Consider the following 14,903-nt stretch of genomic DNA (forward strand, 5'->3'; position numbering starts at 1 on the left):
GGAGATAGGTGGCTTCAGAATGCTTTCCGATCATCCTTTTCTTAAATCACGTTTCTAGTCATTCCTTCTTTCCCCTGTTGGACTTCCTCACACCTGGAAGAGACAAAGGAGGCAAAGGTAAACAGTAGATGTTAAATCTGTTCTCCTGTTCTTGAATGCCTGCTGCAAGCTAGAGCCATAGGCACCCTGTCACTCATCCTCCACTTGGAATTCTCTGAACAACAGTGGGAGGGGCCACCCTAGCCTTAGCGTTCTGGCCAATACAGAGCAGATAGAAAAACGCCGGATTTGTCCCAAGTGGAAACGTAACCCTGACCATTGCCCTGAGGGTGGGGCTGAGCAGTAATAGAATAGGGGAGGATCAATGTCCCTAAATCCATCTTATCTGCCAACAGGTAAGAGGAAGCTTATATTATGTACCCAATAAGCATTTACAGAGCACCTACTACTTTGTGTCAAGCCTTCAGCCGAGTACTGGGGCTACGAAAGCAAATAACACAAAATTCTTATCCAGAGAAGCTCCTTCTGAGTGCAGCTGAAAAGGCAGTTTCCTTTGCCCTGATGGAATCAGGACATACCCGCTTTCCAAAAACCTTTCTTTAAAGACGTAGCCCAGGGCCTTAAATGACATTATAAGACTTTGGCCAGTATTCATTAATTTTCTGTGAGAAAGGTGGGGAAGGGAAAGACACTTTAAGCCTACTACTTCATCTTAGTAAGGATACACCGACTAGATTTCACTAAACTGTAGAAAGAAATACCCTCACAATTTTTCTCAAGGCGTTTGGCCTGATTTTCCTAAAAGCAGGGAGGATTAAGGACTGAGGAGAGAAGAGACAACTCAAAGTCATCCCACTAAATGCAGTTTCTTTGAGTTTTCAGCTTTATCTTTAAAAAATCGTGTAATTTATTTTAGTTTTCTATGTGTCCCATAGGTGTTTAATATAAAAATAATAATTTGAATTACTTACTATCAAGTAAAAGTAATGTGCAAGAAGATGCACCATATTAAGCTTTTAATAGTAAGAACTTTTCCTGATGTTAAAAAATGGATTATGCATTTCTACTTTTTGAAATGTATTAAGCTTTTCTAGGTAGACTAATATATTGTCAGTTTTTCATGTGTCCCATGGTCAATGGAAAGAAAGTTGCAAATTCTGATGTAAGCATAAAAAGTTGTATATACACCCATTAAGGCCACCTTGTTAATATGCTTGTTACGTAATCTATATCCTTACTTTTGTCTCCTTCAGTCAAAGGCTGAGAAACCTGAGTTTAAGTCTACTGCTGTTATAGTTCTTTATTTCCCTATATCTCTAATAAAGTTTTGCTTTCTAATTGTTGATACTATTTTTATTTAATGTGTAAAAATTCATGAAAGCTGTTTATTGAGAATTGTACTCTTTATCATTATATGTCCAAATGAAAATTTTTCCTGCCAAGTAATATACGCTATTTCATTCTCAATGTTTTCTGAGTCCCTTTGTTTTATATGCATCTCTTGTATGTAGATACATCATTTTATTATGTGTGTGGTTGAAGAAGTTTGTTGTAAGGGGAAAGGTGTGTTTAGTTTTAGCACTGTCATTGCATTGTGACATTTTTATGTTTTATACTACTAAATTATTTGTATAACTTTAACCTTAAAAAATGGGTTTACCTTTTATTCCCGTCAAGCATTTCTTGTTGATGTTTTATCTCAACATTCAGGCATATGAGATCTTAAAGTTTTGAGTTTTGATTCTGGTGTTTATGATTCTCCCTCATAGGCTCCCTATGACTTAATTTAAGTTACCGAACATATATCAATCAAACAGAAGCCAGAATTATTTACCTTCAAAATATGCATCTTTATAAGCTGATGAAGTCATTTGCCCATGTTCTTTGTTAAAAAAGAAAAAAAAAGGTTCCTTTAACTTTGTAGACCTGAATCTCCATTTCCTCATAATGGCAATCAAAATACAGTAAATGTCAAGGGAAAGGTGTCAAATGCTTTACTGAAGTCAAAACATATTAAGACTAAAGAAACAAATTTAAAAAAATGAAACAAAAAAATTTTTTAAATGCTAAACCTATATCATCCCTCAAATCTACAAATTAAGTACACTTACCCCCAAAAAAATCAATGGAGTATTTTTAATATCTCAATTGTATCCCTATCTAAATCTTACAAACCAACGAGAATTATGCCAGAGATTAATGTCGGGCTGATCTGAGTTTTTTTCTGTTTCTTCCTTTCCATTATTCAAAAGTATTAACTTTTCACAAATGTTTTTTTGTTCTAGCTGTAGCTTTGATAATATCTTCTAATTGGCATAGTACTTTTTAAGTACAGCTATGTTTTTGACATCCAGTGTTTATAGAATGCCAGCTAATAAAGTTTCACTGATTACTATTATGTAAAAGTTATTTGTGCCTAGACATAAGAATAATAGTTTACACGTGAGGATAATAGCTCATTAACTTTCTTGAGTCTCAGGTTCTACACTTCTGAAATAAGGATTATGCTGTCTACACTGAAGGATTATTATGAGAATTAAAGTACAGAATAAATACAAAGCACCCAGCAAACAGAAGAAAAATGCTTTAAATTTAGCTATTCAAATGCCTATTTCATTACAAAGATGAGAAATAAGGGCTGTTACAGAGTCTGGTAAATCTCCATTCAATTATTCATTCATGTATTTATTTATTTGGAATGAAGACTGAAGTATTTATTCACCATCTTGGACTGGTAACATTCTAATTACTAAATCAAGTCTCTCTCTTTTTTTTTTACTTTAAGCGCCTGTCAATTATGGAAGAATGAAACAAAAAGTCAGGGAGTATGCTCATGTGGTAAATCTCCTTTCAGTTTTTAGCTTTCTGTCTAGGACTGCTTTGTAGCAATGGAAAGAAGGCTGAAAAGTTAATCACACAATTTTGACAGCTTGGCAATTTTGTACTTGAAATTTGTGATTGAGAGTTTTTGTTTCTGGCCAAGATGGAGTAACAAGTTCTGGATTTACCTTCCTACTTGGAATGACCTTCCCCCACCCTAACACACACATGCGCGCGCGCACACACACACACACACACACACACACAAACACACCCAAGGAGGAAAATAACCCACAAAATATATAGAACAGTGGTTTTCATAATATTGGACACCAGGTAATGAAGGACAGTAATCCTAAAAGAAGGGAAACAAATGAGGTGAACCCAGTTTACTGGCTTGAAAGTGTTTCCTAACCACAGCGCAGGGAGGGGACTCCGGCAGAGCCAGCAAACTATCTGAGTTGAGGAGATAGGGCTGAGAGTCCAGTGAGACCAAAGCAGTAGAGTTTACAGGACAGTACCTAGGTAAAGGGAATTACACAGAGAAAGAAACCCTGAGATCTGTAGAGGACACCCCTAGAGTATTTGGCAGAGTTCTGACCAACCCATGCCTGTGAGAAAACTACCCAAGACTGAGGCAAGAAGCATCTGAAAGATTAGAGACAAGAGTGCCTAGTGCTCACTCAGGGCCAGGAAGTTTGCCTGTTCCCACCAGCCAGACATGGAAATTTTCCATTCATTAGGCATTGGGAAGGGTACTGAGAAGAGTCTTATCTCAATAATGGAAAATAACTGGTCCAAGCTTACGTGCTGCCGTGATCTCACCTAACAAATCTTCAAAGAGAGACTTGAAAGAATCAAATTGTTTATAAGTAACTTACTGCATTTCATAACAAACCTCAGGAATATGTATAGAAATAAAAAATATCCAACAAGATAACACTCATAATGTGTTGGCATACAATTAAAGATTGTCATACATGAAGAAATGGTGAAAACAACCCATGATGAGGAGAAAAAAGTGAAACTCATCAATAAATAACAGAAGTTAAAATGAGCAGGCAAGGACGTTAAAGAAATTTTTATAAAAGCTTCAATAGGTCCATAAAGTTAAACTGAGACATGAAAGATATAAAGGAGACTCAAATCCAACTTCTAGAGGTGAAAACTACAATGTGTGACATGAAAAATACAGTGGATAGCATTAATGGGAGATTGGACATTGCAGAAGGAAAGATCAGCAAAGTCTCATGTCAATGTATTATTACCTTGGATATTATAGTTAAGATGCTACTTTTCTAGAATGTGCTCATGGATGCACTTTTATGGCCCTGCTCCCTCCCCTTCCATTCTCCCTTCTGCTGACTATGATTCTTACGGGGAGAGGAATGGCAAGGGATTTCAAATTATATTGCAAATGAATTTAGATTGTGTTTGGAACAGGTATCTTGGATATGAAATTTTGCAGAATAACTTGGGGGTAAATACTGTTCTGGGTGCTGATTATGTACGAATGAACAAAACAAGAAAAAAACCTCCACCATCATGATGCTTATCCACTAAAATATTAAAATAAAATAAAATAAATGTAATAAATAAGCAAATAGTGTAGTAAGAAGCTCTTCTTCTCTCTGTTTGAATTTGAATAAATATTTACAGATAATCAGCATCTTGGTCACTGTCAAGGCATGTCCCAAACATCTTAAGAATGTGCATTGCTATTGAGAAATCCAGGGTAAAAGTGAAACTTCAAGTAAGTACAACATGTCAAGAAGCAAATAACAAGCGATCATTCTGTTAGCATTTGCTCTTTAATTGTCCTGTTATTCCAGTGTTCAAGGCTCTTTTGTGCCAAGTAGTATGAAATAAATCAAGATGTTCTTGTTCAGGAATATGTGGGTCAAATGTTCAAATTAGTTGAGAAGTTATTCTCATCTTCATAATAAAATACAACATTTTAGAACTGGAAGAAAACCAAGAGATTATCTATGCAGGTCTCTGCTCATTAGATATAATTAGTAAGACCTTTCATCACTGTCAAGTATAAAGAGGGTCGTGTACATTTTTACTTGTTATATCAGTCACTTGGTCCAAATTTTATTAGGGTGCTACATTTTTTTTTTCGTAAATGAAAAGCACGTGGAAATAAAACAATAAGGTTAAGAGATTATTCTGTATGTTGAACTTTGATCCTGGGTTCTAAGGTCACCACTATTTTAGGTCATTTTCACATGCTCAGAGATTGTTCCCCAAACCTACATCTTGCTAGGGCACCTGACTCCTGAGAGGTGGAGCCTCTCTCTACTACCCAATGTAGTAGACTCAGCCGCCTCCAGCATTCTAAGGCACTTCTTAGATCTAATTATCTGCCCAGACTCCCCTTCCCTTTATGATAATTCCTCTGTAGAGCCCCTACTGTCTGCTTTTGACCGCAGACCTCAGAGTACTATTTCAATCCAAGGCTCCTGATAACATTTAACCTTGTTCCTTTTTTCCCCTTCAGGAGGCATCTGAACCACTCAAGTTGTGTAGATAAAAGGCAGCACCTAATTCAGTGTTCTTTCTATTGTGCTACACTGCCTTTCTCTTTTGACTCAGATGTCCATCTTCTTACAACCACATCTGTGTTTTGAAGCCCTTCCACATAGTTTGGGACAAGGCAAAGTCAATCCATAGAGTGCTCCCTGACTGCCTCATGAAGAATCACCACCATATCAATACCACTGGCACACACTTGGGCCACACGGGTATGCTGGTTCAGCACACACCACTCAGTCAGTGTCAGCTGTGTTGCCGCTATCAATTTATTTACCTTGTTCAGTGCCTGGCAGGTTGTCTGCCTCTACCTAATTCTAATGATCTAGAGCAAGGGTGTCCAAACTGTTTTCAACGTTTTTCACCAAGGGCCATGTGCGGTAAAATACACAAACAGCCGGGCCACTCACTCGAGGAGAAGTACATATTGCCTCATCTGGTTTATTTAAGTAAACTAAATATATTTTGGGAATTTGCTGCGGGCCAATAAAAAATGGATTGCGGGCCCAAGTTGGCCCGCGGGCCGCAGTTTGGACACCCCTGATCTAGAGGTAGATCATTCCTCTACCTAATTCTCTTCCCTCTGGGAAGCCTTGGTCCCCATATGAGGATCTTTACTCAATATAGGACACTACCTGCATATACCCTACATTCATTAGATGTTCTGTAAGAATCACAACATGACCTATGTGCCTGCATTTCTATTAATGGGAGTGTCTGCAAATGCAAGTAGATTATTTGTACCTCTCACATACTCTCTTTCCTACTAAATAAAACTAGCGCACCTGGGACCGCATTTAGTTTGCTTCTAATTATTTTCTATTTACACATATTAAATCACCTCAGAGAACTGCAATCATCAATTATATATTCTAGATCAAAGTAGAAAGATATTTAAATTACCATAATACTACATCACTTATTTTCATAATCCAGGGAAAAAATATTAACAAAATGCAAAAATGTCTACGTAGTAAAGTAAAACAGGAAACCTATGGTAATTTTGCACCTTTGATGCGTACATTTTATAGAGCAAAAATTATAAGTTTTTACATAGAAACACTTTTCTGTTAGTGGAAGGAAAGAAACAGAAATTGATAGAATTAAGTGGACATTGAATTTTTAAATATATCTAATATTTAACAATATTAAAAAGTCCTAAAAAGTGTCTGAGAAATATATTAACCTATCTTCCAGACAAGTGTTTTGAAGGGACCAAGTATTTCACAATGCAAAGTTATATTGTTGGGACATTGTTTTTAGTGATTTTTCTCCTGTTTTCCCTGAGGCACTCTGTTTAAGAACCGGGAAATTGATTTCCAGACAGGCTCAAACACATAGATTTAACACCATATTCAAGTTTATTTCCTGTAAAGATAACCAACTTAGATAAAATACGTCATAAGAGTCAAAGCTGTCTCTCAAAATTCAGTTTCAATTGATGTTTTCTTTCTTTGGTTTTGGTAAAGAAAGAAGCCTGTGTACTTGTTTACTTTCGATCCTGTTTCCATTTTATTCTCCCTGACATCTTGTCTTTTGTCTTTCTCTACCTTAACTCTACTTTTACTTTTTGCTATCATGTTACATTGTATGTGTCTTTTAAAATCTCCTTTAAAATATCCTTGAATAAGTCAGAGAAGCAATGTAAGTATGCTACATGATAAATAAAATGGTATCACGTTTATTCTTTTCTTTCTATAATTAAGAATACTTCTGGGCAAAATTGCCAACAAAATTTTCTGACCAACCCCACTACCCTCCACCAGTATTTATAGAGTACTGTATGAAGCCATCCATGCTCCCTGACTATACAGTTGGATGGCCTATTTGGAGGATTAACAACACAGATGGTGGAGCTGAAATCAGAGGCCAAACGAGTCTGGGGCTCGTGCAGCCTGCACTTCTCAGCCAATGGACCAACACAGGAATTGAGTCATACAATAAGTGTTTATTATCAGAGCACCGGTGGTCTGAGAAGGCATCGGGTTAACACCTCCAAAAAGTGCCTTAACATTCTCAGACCAGCCTGGGATATTTAAAGGAAAATGGGTCTTCCTCCAGAGGATACGTGACGGTACCGGTACCGTGGGGTCTGCATGGAGTCTTCCCTCTGGTGATGTGGCTCTTCAATGTGCTCATCAACCTAGGAGCAGCGATGACAGTAACCTGGAAAGAATCCTGGGCCATAAAGATTGTGTGTGATCAGCAAGCATGGGGATATGAGTTATAAGTTTCAGGGTAATTTTCTAAAACAGGGAACTGGGGCAGGGGACATTTTGAGCTCAAGCTGCAGGGGAATGATCTATTACTAAGCTTTAGGTCAAGGAAAGGCAAGGCCGAGGATATGGTGAGACCTCTACTACAGGAGGCCCAACTGGGCCCTGCTTCCGAGTGATCAAGTCCTTTTCAATGTTTAAGAGATCTAGCCATATATCTAATTAAATGTGGAAAGAAGAAAAATAATAGCAACAAGTATGGGACTCAATGCTTATCAGAGGAGAAGATATGGGGAAATGTAAATTTGAAAAATCCCTCCTCCAAAAGATCTTACTCTCATTATGTAGGGTTGTTTTTGTTTTTTGCTGCCACAATTTCCTGAAACTTTATAAAATATATCTGGATTTTTTAAATTACCTTCTACTTAATCAATTTTTATAACTGTTCAAAGGCATTTAACACATACATATTCTCTAACGTGATAGCTCTTTTTTCCTCCTTCTGCTTCCCCAGCCTCCCACTCCAGTTCAAGCTATTGTTTTTTCAGTCTAGTTGTGTAGGACCCAGCTCCCTGGCCCATGCTGGCCTTATGAGCCTTGCACTCCCCCCCCAGGCAGTTGGTCACCGGTCATTGGTCGGCCCCTCACAGCAGCTCACAGCATGTCTCTCGCTGGCTGCTCGCCGCTTACGATGGCTACTGGCCACTCACACTGGCCACCGGCTGCTCATGGCAGCACATGGTAGCACACAGCAGCCCACCGCAGCTCACGCGGGCCTCCAGTTGCTCATGGCAGTCCAGCTCCAGGGAGAGCAGTTGTTCACACTCTTAGCTGTAGAGGGCGCAGCTCATTGACCCATGTGGGAATCGAACCGGTGACCTCGGCATTAGGAGCTCAGGGCTCCAACCACCTGAGCCACCTGGCCAGACCATGATAGCTATCTTAAGTCAATATTTTTATTCAAATGCTCCAAATTCTTGCTTATCTTCTTTACAATTCAGAATCAAATGTTAAAGCTTTTTATGATGCTTGTGTTCCTTAGGTTGCCCATAAACACCTATCAGCTTTTTATTTATTTTTGTGCTATCACTGAACGCATAAAGGTTTATGGAGATTAAATCTTCATCCTAAACTGTGACTTTGATTAATATAAAATTGCTTTTTATTTGTTTTGCTATTCTCTACCTTAAATTCTAAGTTAGAGAGACATACTTATGATATTTGTATATAGTCTGTGTACAGTAAATTATAAATAGTTGAGGTTTGGCTTGACCCGAACTAAGTATTTTAACTGCTTGAAGACATTTACAATAACTTCATAAAAGCATGTTTGGTCTGCTAATATTTTCTTGTATGTTTATTTATCCATGTTTCATTTTTTTCCTACTCCTATCTTCCAAAGAAGAAAACTAGAAGAACAATGTATCTCATTTATTTATCTTTTGCTGAGAAATTCTCCTATCTTTGGACTGAGAACCGAGGCATTTATTGAAACTACTTAAGTCAAAGTTCATCTTTCAGTGAGAATTTCCCTGGAAATATTTAAAATAGCAGTTCTCATACTTTCTACTCCTCACTATGCCTTTTCCCCCCTCACCCTTATCAACGTCTTTCAGAGCTATTGTTTACTTCTTTTTTTTTTTATTTTCTGTCTCTCTTTTATAGAACACAGATTTCATGAGGGCAAGTTTTTATATGTCTGTCCTAATTATTTGTATGTCTTGTATATTTATTTTTATTTTGACAATACACTCTAGAAGTGTCTGGTATTCATTAATGTTAAATAAATACTTCTTGAATGAAATGTTAGGTCACTCAGGTGACAAAAGACATTTTCAGTGCAAGGTCACCAATGGCAGCAGCTATAGGTCTTTTCTCTGGGACGGTTCAGTTTTCCTTAGTGTTCCTGCAATCTTCTATTTGAAAGTGTTTATGTGCTTGAAGGTTGGTATATGTGCTGGGAGCGTGACGTGAAAGGAATTAGGAGACCCACTAGTCAGTGTGTGATGTTCACTTCATCTTCCAGTCTCAGCTGCAACAACCCTCTGTGCATGCTTTCCGAATCTGGATTACTTAGGGTTCATTTCTCTAGAAAATAAACCCTAGTCTCCACAAAAGAACAAGAATAGCATCATTGCTCTTATTTTAAATGGCTGTAAATAATTCTTAAGTGAGATTCAGTTATTTCTCTCCCTGGAACTTGCCTGAAGACTTCAGAGTGAATGTAATGAGTTCAGGATCATATGTGACTGAGGTTTTCCATCATGCAAGATTGTTATTTCAGTGGTGCCGTTTCTCAACTGGTGCCAGAGAATTTGAAATCCTGATAACAGGTACCGGCGGCACACATTCCATGAGCTCATCCATTTCCAGTATTGACAGCATCACTATGCCAGCCATTTCCTTAACGGTCAAAAGGTCGCAAAGTGACTTGCAGACCACCGGCATTAAAATCACCTGGGAAGTTTATTTAAATGTAGATTCCTATTCGTCTGCCCCTGTTCTGCTGAATCAGAGTATTGGTTTGTAGGTCCTCAGCGATTCTTTTGCATATTGACCAACCCCAGTGACAATAGTTTAGTCATATCCAACCATGTATTCAGTTATTTGGAATTCTAAACTGACCTATACATATAGTTTTATATGGCCTATAAGCAAGACGATTAAAAAAGAGATAAGGAAGAGAACTACCAGAACACATTATTCCTTATAAATTTTTAGTTTTGGAGAGGTCTTTGATGATCAGGTATTGCTTCTGGGGAGACCGTTTTTGCAACAGTGGCTGCTGATTCTGTACCAATGAGAGAAGCTGGGAAATTATGGCCTCACAACTGTTCCTAATTCTCCAGGTTGGTGGACACCTCTAATCATAACATCTTCATTTTGTGTTTATTATGTACCTGAAATGTGCTCAAATTATATTGATAACAAAACATGCCAACGCCTTCCTTCCAGATAATTCTTTTATAAAGATCTACTTCAAGGTAAGAACTTTCATGGTAATTTACAGATTAATTTTTTCCATTAATTCTTTCCTTTTTCCCATTAATTCTTTCCTTTTTCCCCTTCTACCCATAGTCCCTTGCTGTCAGGAAGGTCTGGTAATGAATGGAGAAGAAAGTCTTTATTACCATCAATGTAGCATAATTTTTTTTTTAAATGAGGATGAAAGAAAAGTAATAACCTTAATGTCAGTGGGCCTTTATGGGTCTAGTCTCATACCAGATATTCTACTCAGGGAAAAGACTGCATGGAGTACTTAGGAAAAGCTGTTATATGAAAAGGAATAGGCCTTGGGAGCTACCTTTTACAGATCTTTGGGGGGGCCTGTATTTCTGGCACTCGAGTCAAACAAAATTCCTCAAGACAACAGCAGAACATTGAATGGTATTTCATAATATCGTCATCGGATGCTGTTAGCCTGCATGTCCTATTATCCCAGCTCATTACAGCGGAGTACTTCAACTTTGAGTTCCCAGTGTAATTGAAAAAGGAAGTAAAAGGATCTTTAAAACAAAGAGAATTTCTCTACCCCGACTACAGGAAAGGATAATGTTGTGTGGGTACCTGAAGTGATAACAAACCTAAGGATACTCTTTCCAGGGAGCTGATGCTTCTTTCAGGCTAAGTGTTAGCCTGGGTACTATTGAAGAACTGTTTTATTTGCTGTTATTTAACCAGGTAAAATTTGTTCTGAGTATTGGGAAAATCATTGAATACCATTCATTTCCTCGTTAAACTTTAATAATGGCAGCAACTGGGTTGATAACTCTTAGGACTGACTGTGGTTAGGAAAGTGTTATCAAAGTAGGTGATTAGGGAAACAGCCAGTCCAGACCTGGCCACAGGCAAAACTGTGAAGCAGATTAAATTCTTTATTACTTTGAAAGAATAGCATTTAATACGTGAAAAAGAGGAGGATTTACATGAAAAAGAGTAGAAACAAATAGTTTGCTATTAAAGAGTTTTCTCTAGCTGCAACATTTAAAAGACATTTCTCAAGGAGGCTGGCTAAAACAAGCATTTCCTATAGTCTCCAAACTCCAAATCAGAATTGCCACGACAACATTTTAGTGAAATGTACATGCTTATCTGTGGAAAAGATAGATCTGACTTATTTAGCAAATCTCTTTATTTCTACTCTGGTTAACAATATCTCGGTGCAATGTGTGCTCTAGTGGCACTACTGAACCAGTGACAGATGTGCTGTCATACATCTTCCACTACACAGCAAAAATGGGGCAGCCAGAATGAACAACTCAAAGTGGAGAGTCTTGGATTGAGAATGAGGAGAACTGACATGTGGTACCTGCTCTTCTATCACCGAGTTGCACAGTTGTAGTCCATACTAGTTAACTCATCTCCGAATTAAGGGGATGAACAAGAAAGACCTTGACATTTCCCTGGGTTTCTGACATGCTTCTGTCAATACAATAGAACTAAATGTAAGCATTTTAAAATTTGATTAGCAAGATAATCATAAATACATTATGTATTAATGTGTATTGGTTATGTATTAATTACCTCAAAACGTAGTGGCCTAAAACAGCAATAAACATTTATAATTATAAAGTTGAGATTCAGGAGTGGCTTAATAGGGTGGTTCTGGCTCAGAATCTTTCATGAGGATGCAGTCAAGATGTCAGCTGCAGTCATGTGAAGACCTGACTAGGGCTGGAGGATCTGCTTTCAAGGTGTTTTACTCACATGTCTAGCAAGGTAGTGCCGGTGGTTGCCAGAAGGCCCTCCGTTCCTTGCCATGTGAAAAACTCCATAGGACTGCTTGAGTATCTTCCCAACATAGTGGTTGACTTCCTGAAGAGCAAATGACTCAAGAAGGAGCAAGTCAAAACTTCAATGTTGTTTTTTTTTATAATCTTGCCTGGTTATACATGGCACCCTACTCAGTGTGAGAGGGGACTACAGACAGGCATGAATACCACGAGGTAAGAATCATTGAGGGCCATTTGAAAGCCGGTGATCACAATACATGTAGACAGTAACCAAAAAGAAATGATCTTTATTATATAATCTACTGAGAAACATTCATATTTAACCCTTTTTAAAAAGTCAGAAATGATAACATGACATAGCTATATATTTAATTTACCAGAATATTGTGATGCCCCAATGCACTGAATCAAATTGAAAAGGATCCTTTGTCAACGAGCTACTACATCCACTTTTTCTTTTATTCTGACTTGATAACTGGCATCCTTGGGGACATCACCAAATAAAAAGAGTAAAAGCTAGTTCCTTTTCTCCGACTACACATTCACATTATTTGCTGGCAGCTGAATAGCAAGTAACTCAGGGAAGCAACTGGTAAGGAGAAATAAACTCTGGCCAACTGTTAAAACTGGACAACTCACAGTCAGCCCATAACATCCTCCCTTTAAAAGATCACAGCATAATGGTTAACATGCATGTTTACTAGATTTTCTATGACAGTTCTAATTTCAGAAATTTTGTCTCACTGTCCAGATGGAGGTCAAAGAACATAAATCTGATTGTCAGACAGGCCTAAATTCAAATTGCTACACTAGTGTTAATTGATTGACATTAGGTAATCTCCAGAAACCTCACTCACGTTCCTTATTTAATGTGAATTCACACCTATCATATGGCCCAAGGTTTGGTCTTGAAAATATGATCGCTGCCCTTCAGTGATCTCCCTTTCTCCTCCCTTTCTAAGCCTTGTGTTTGCCTGGATGTTGGCACTAAATAATCTTGGAACTTTGGACAAATCACTTAACCCTAATGATCCAATTTCCTCATTTGTAAAACAGTAATATAATTTTTGCCCTAAACTCCTCATGGCCTTAATTTGAGGATTATATTAAGATAATGGGTGTCAAAGGCTTTGTGAACTGTAAAGTCCTGGTCAGGAAACTTTTAAGTTCTCTCCCCAAAAATTGCCAATAGATGCAGATGTCTTTGCTTCTGATTATAAAAGCAACATCTGCATTATACACAATTTAGAAAATTCTTAAAAATGTTTATCTAGGTTGTACATACATCTGTAACTCAGAGGGAAAAATTAATAATCCATTAATATTCCATTCATTTTTACTGTAAATAAACTCAGTAGAAGGCAAACAAAAATCTTTTTATTATAAAGAATTTAAATTTTATTGGAAGCATCAGGATAGTATTCTGAATTCTCACATACCCACTCCTGAGATTCAACAATTATCAGTCTTGTTTCATCTAAACCCTGCACTTCATCCCCGATTATTTTGAAAGCAAATCCCCAGATATATCATTTTATGTGTAAATATGTCGGGATGTATCTCTAAACAATAAGGACCTTTAAAAACATAGTCACAACACTACTGTCACATAAAAATTAACAATAATTTGTGTCATCAAATATCCAGTCAGTGTTCAAATTTCTTCATAGTCTCATGGTTTTACACGTTTAACCTGAATCCTTTTGGGTTACGACTTTGGTCTCCCGTTCATCTTCTTGGACTTCGCGCTTCTCTTGTCGCTCTCTTCCCCCAAGTTCCCACAGGAAAGAGACCAATTTCTTCCAGTCCTACCAGTGTTCAGGAGCACCAATGAAGTGCTGGAGACTGTAGCCCGCGGAACCGAAGTCGAGCCTCGCCGGCAAGCTCCGGAGGGAGCTCTTTCTTAGTTGCACTGAGGAAAGTCTCCGCTCACGCGGTTGGCAGCTGACACCGGAAGCGACTGTGAGTCTTCTGCCCAAGCAGAGCTTTCCTCCACGAGACGCGCGGAAAGGTCGGGTACGCGGTTTGCACCGGTACTGGAGGAGTCCAGGGTAACCGGGAGCCGCGCAGCGATGGAGCAGGATGCGGGAGGCCGCACGGCCAGCGCGCTGTTCGCAGGGTTCCGGGCTTTGGGGCTTTTCAGCAACGACATTCCACACGTGGTGCGGTTCAGTGCGCTGAAGCGCCGATTCTATGTGACGACCTGCGTGGGCAAGAGCTTCCACACCTATGACGTGAGTGCCTTCTTCCTTCGCGAGCATCCCGGGAATCACCCTCCTGGGCCGCCAGCTCAGTTCTGGGGTGATCCCGATCCTTCCCTTCCACCTACCAAGGCTTCTCTTCCTGCCTTTCTCTCCCTTAACCCCTTCTTGCCCTATTTCGCCTAAGCATCACATCCACGCTTGGGGCGAGTTTCAGAGGCAGTCTGACTAGGGGAGAATACTAGAGAACATTTCTGTTCTGTGGCAATAAATTGGTTCAGTAAATATCTATTGAAGTTCCTTTGAAGATGTAAATGTGATTAAGACAAGTCCCTCGCCCCCCCGCATTCTTAATGTGAAAGAATATATTGGAAGAACTGATGGGGTTGAGATTCATT

At 38.5% G+C, this 14,903-nt stretch overlaps 1 protein-coding gene across 1 annotated transcript in view; it reads left to right on the forward strand.

The window, feature by feature from the left end:
- The first annotated feature begins 14,144 nt into the window (after positions 1-14,144).
- The window catches only part of WDR36 (WD repeat domain 36), a 38,209-nt gene continuing 37,450 nt past the window's right edge, over positions 14,145-14,903 (forward strand). Inside the window, exon 1 of the mRNA XM_033110993.1 lies at positions 14,145-14,538. Within this exon, the coding sequence (XP_032966884.1) occupies positions 14,377-14,538 (162 nt within the window). The 5' untranslated portion in view covers positions 14,145-14,376. The remainder of the gene's footprint in view (positions 14,539-14,903) is intronic.

Source organism: Rhinolophus ferrumequinum, chromosome 7 (genome assembly GCF_004115265.2).
Source record: "Rhinolophus ferrumequinum isolate MPI-CBG mRhiFer1 chromosome 7, mRhiFer1_v1.p, whole genome shotgun sequence".
Lineage (NCBI taxonomy): Eukaryota > Metazoa > Chordata > Mammalia > Chiroptera > Rhinolophidae > Rhinolophus > Rhinolophus ferrumequinum.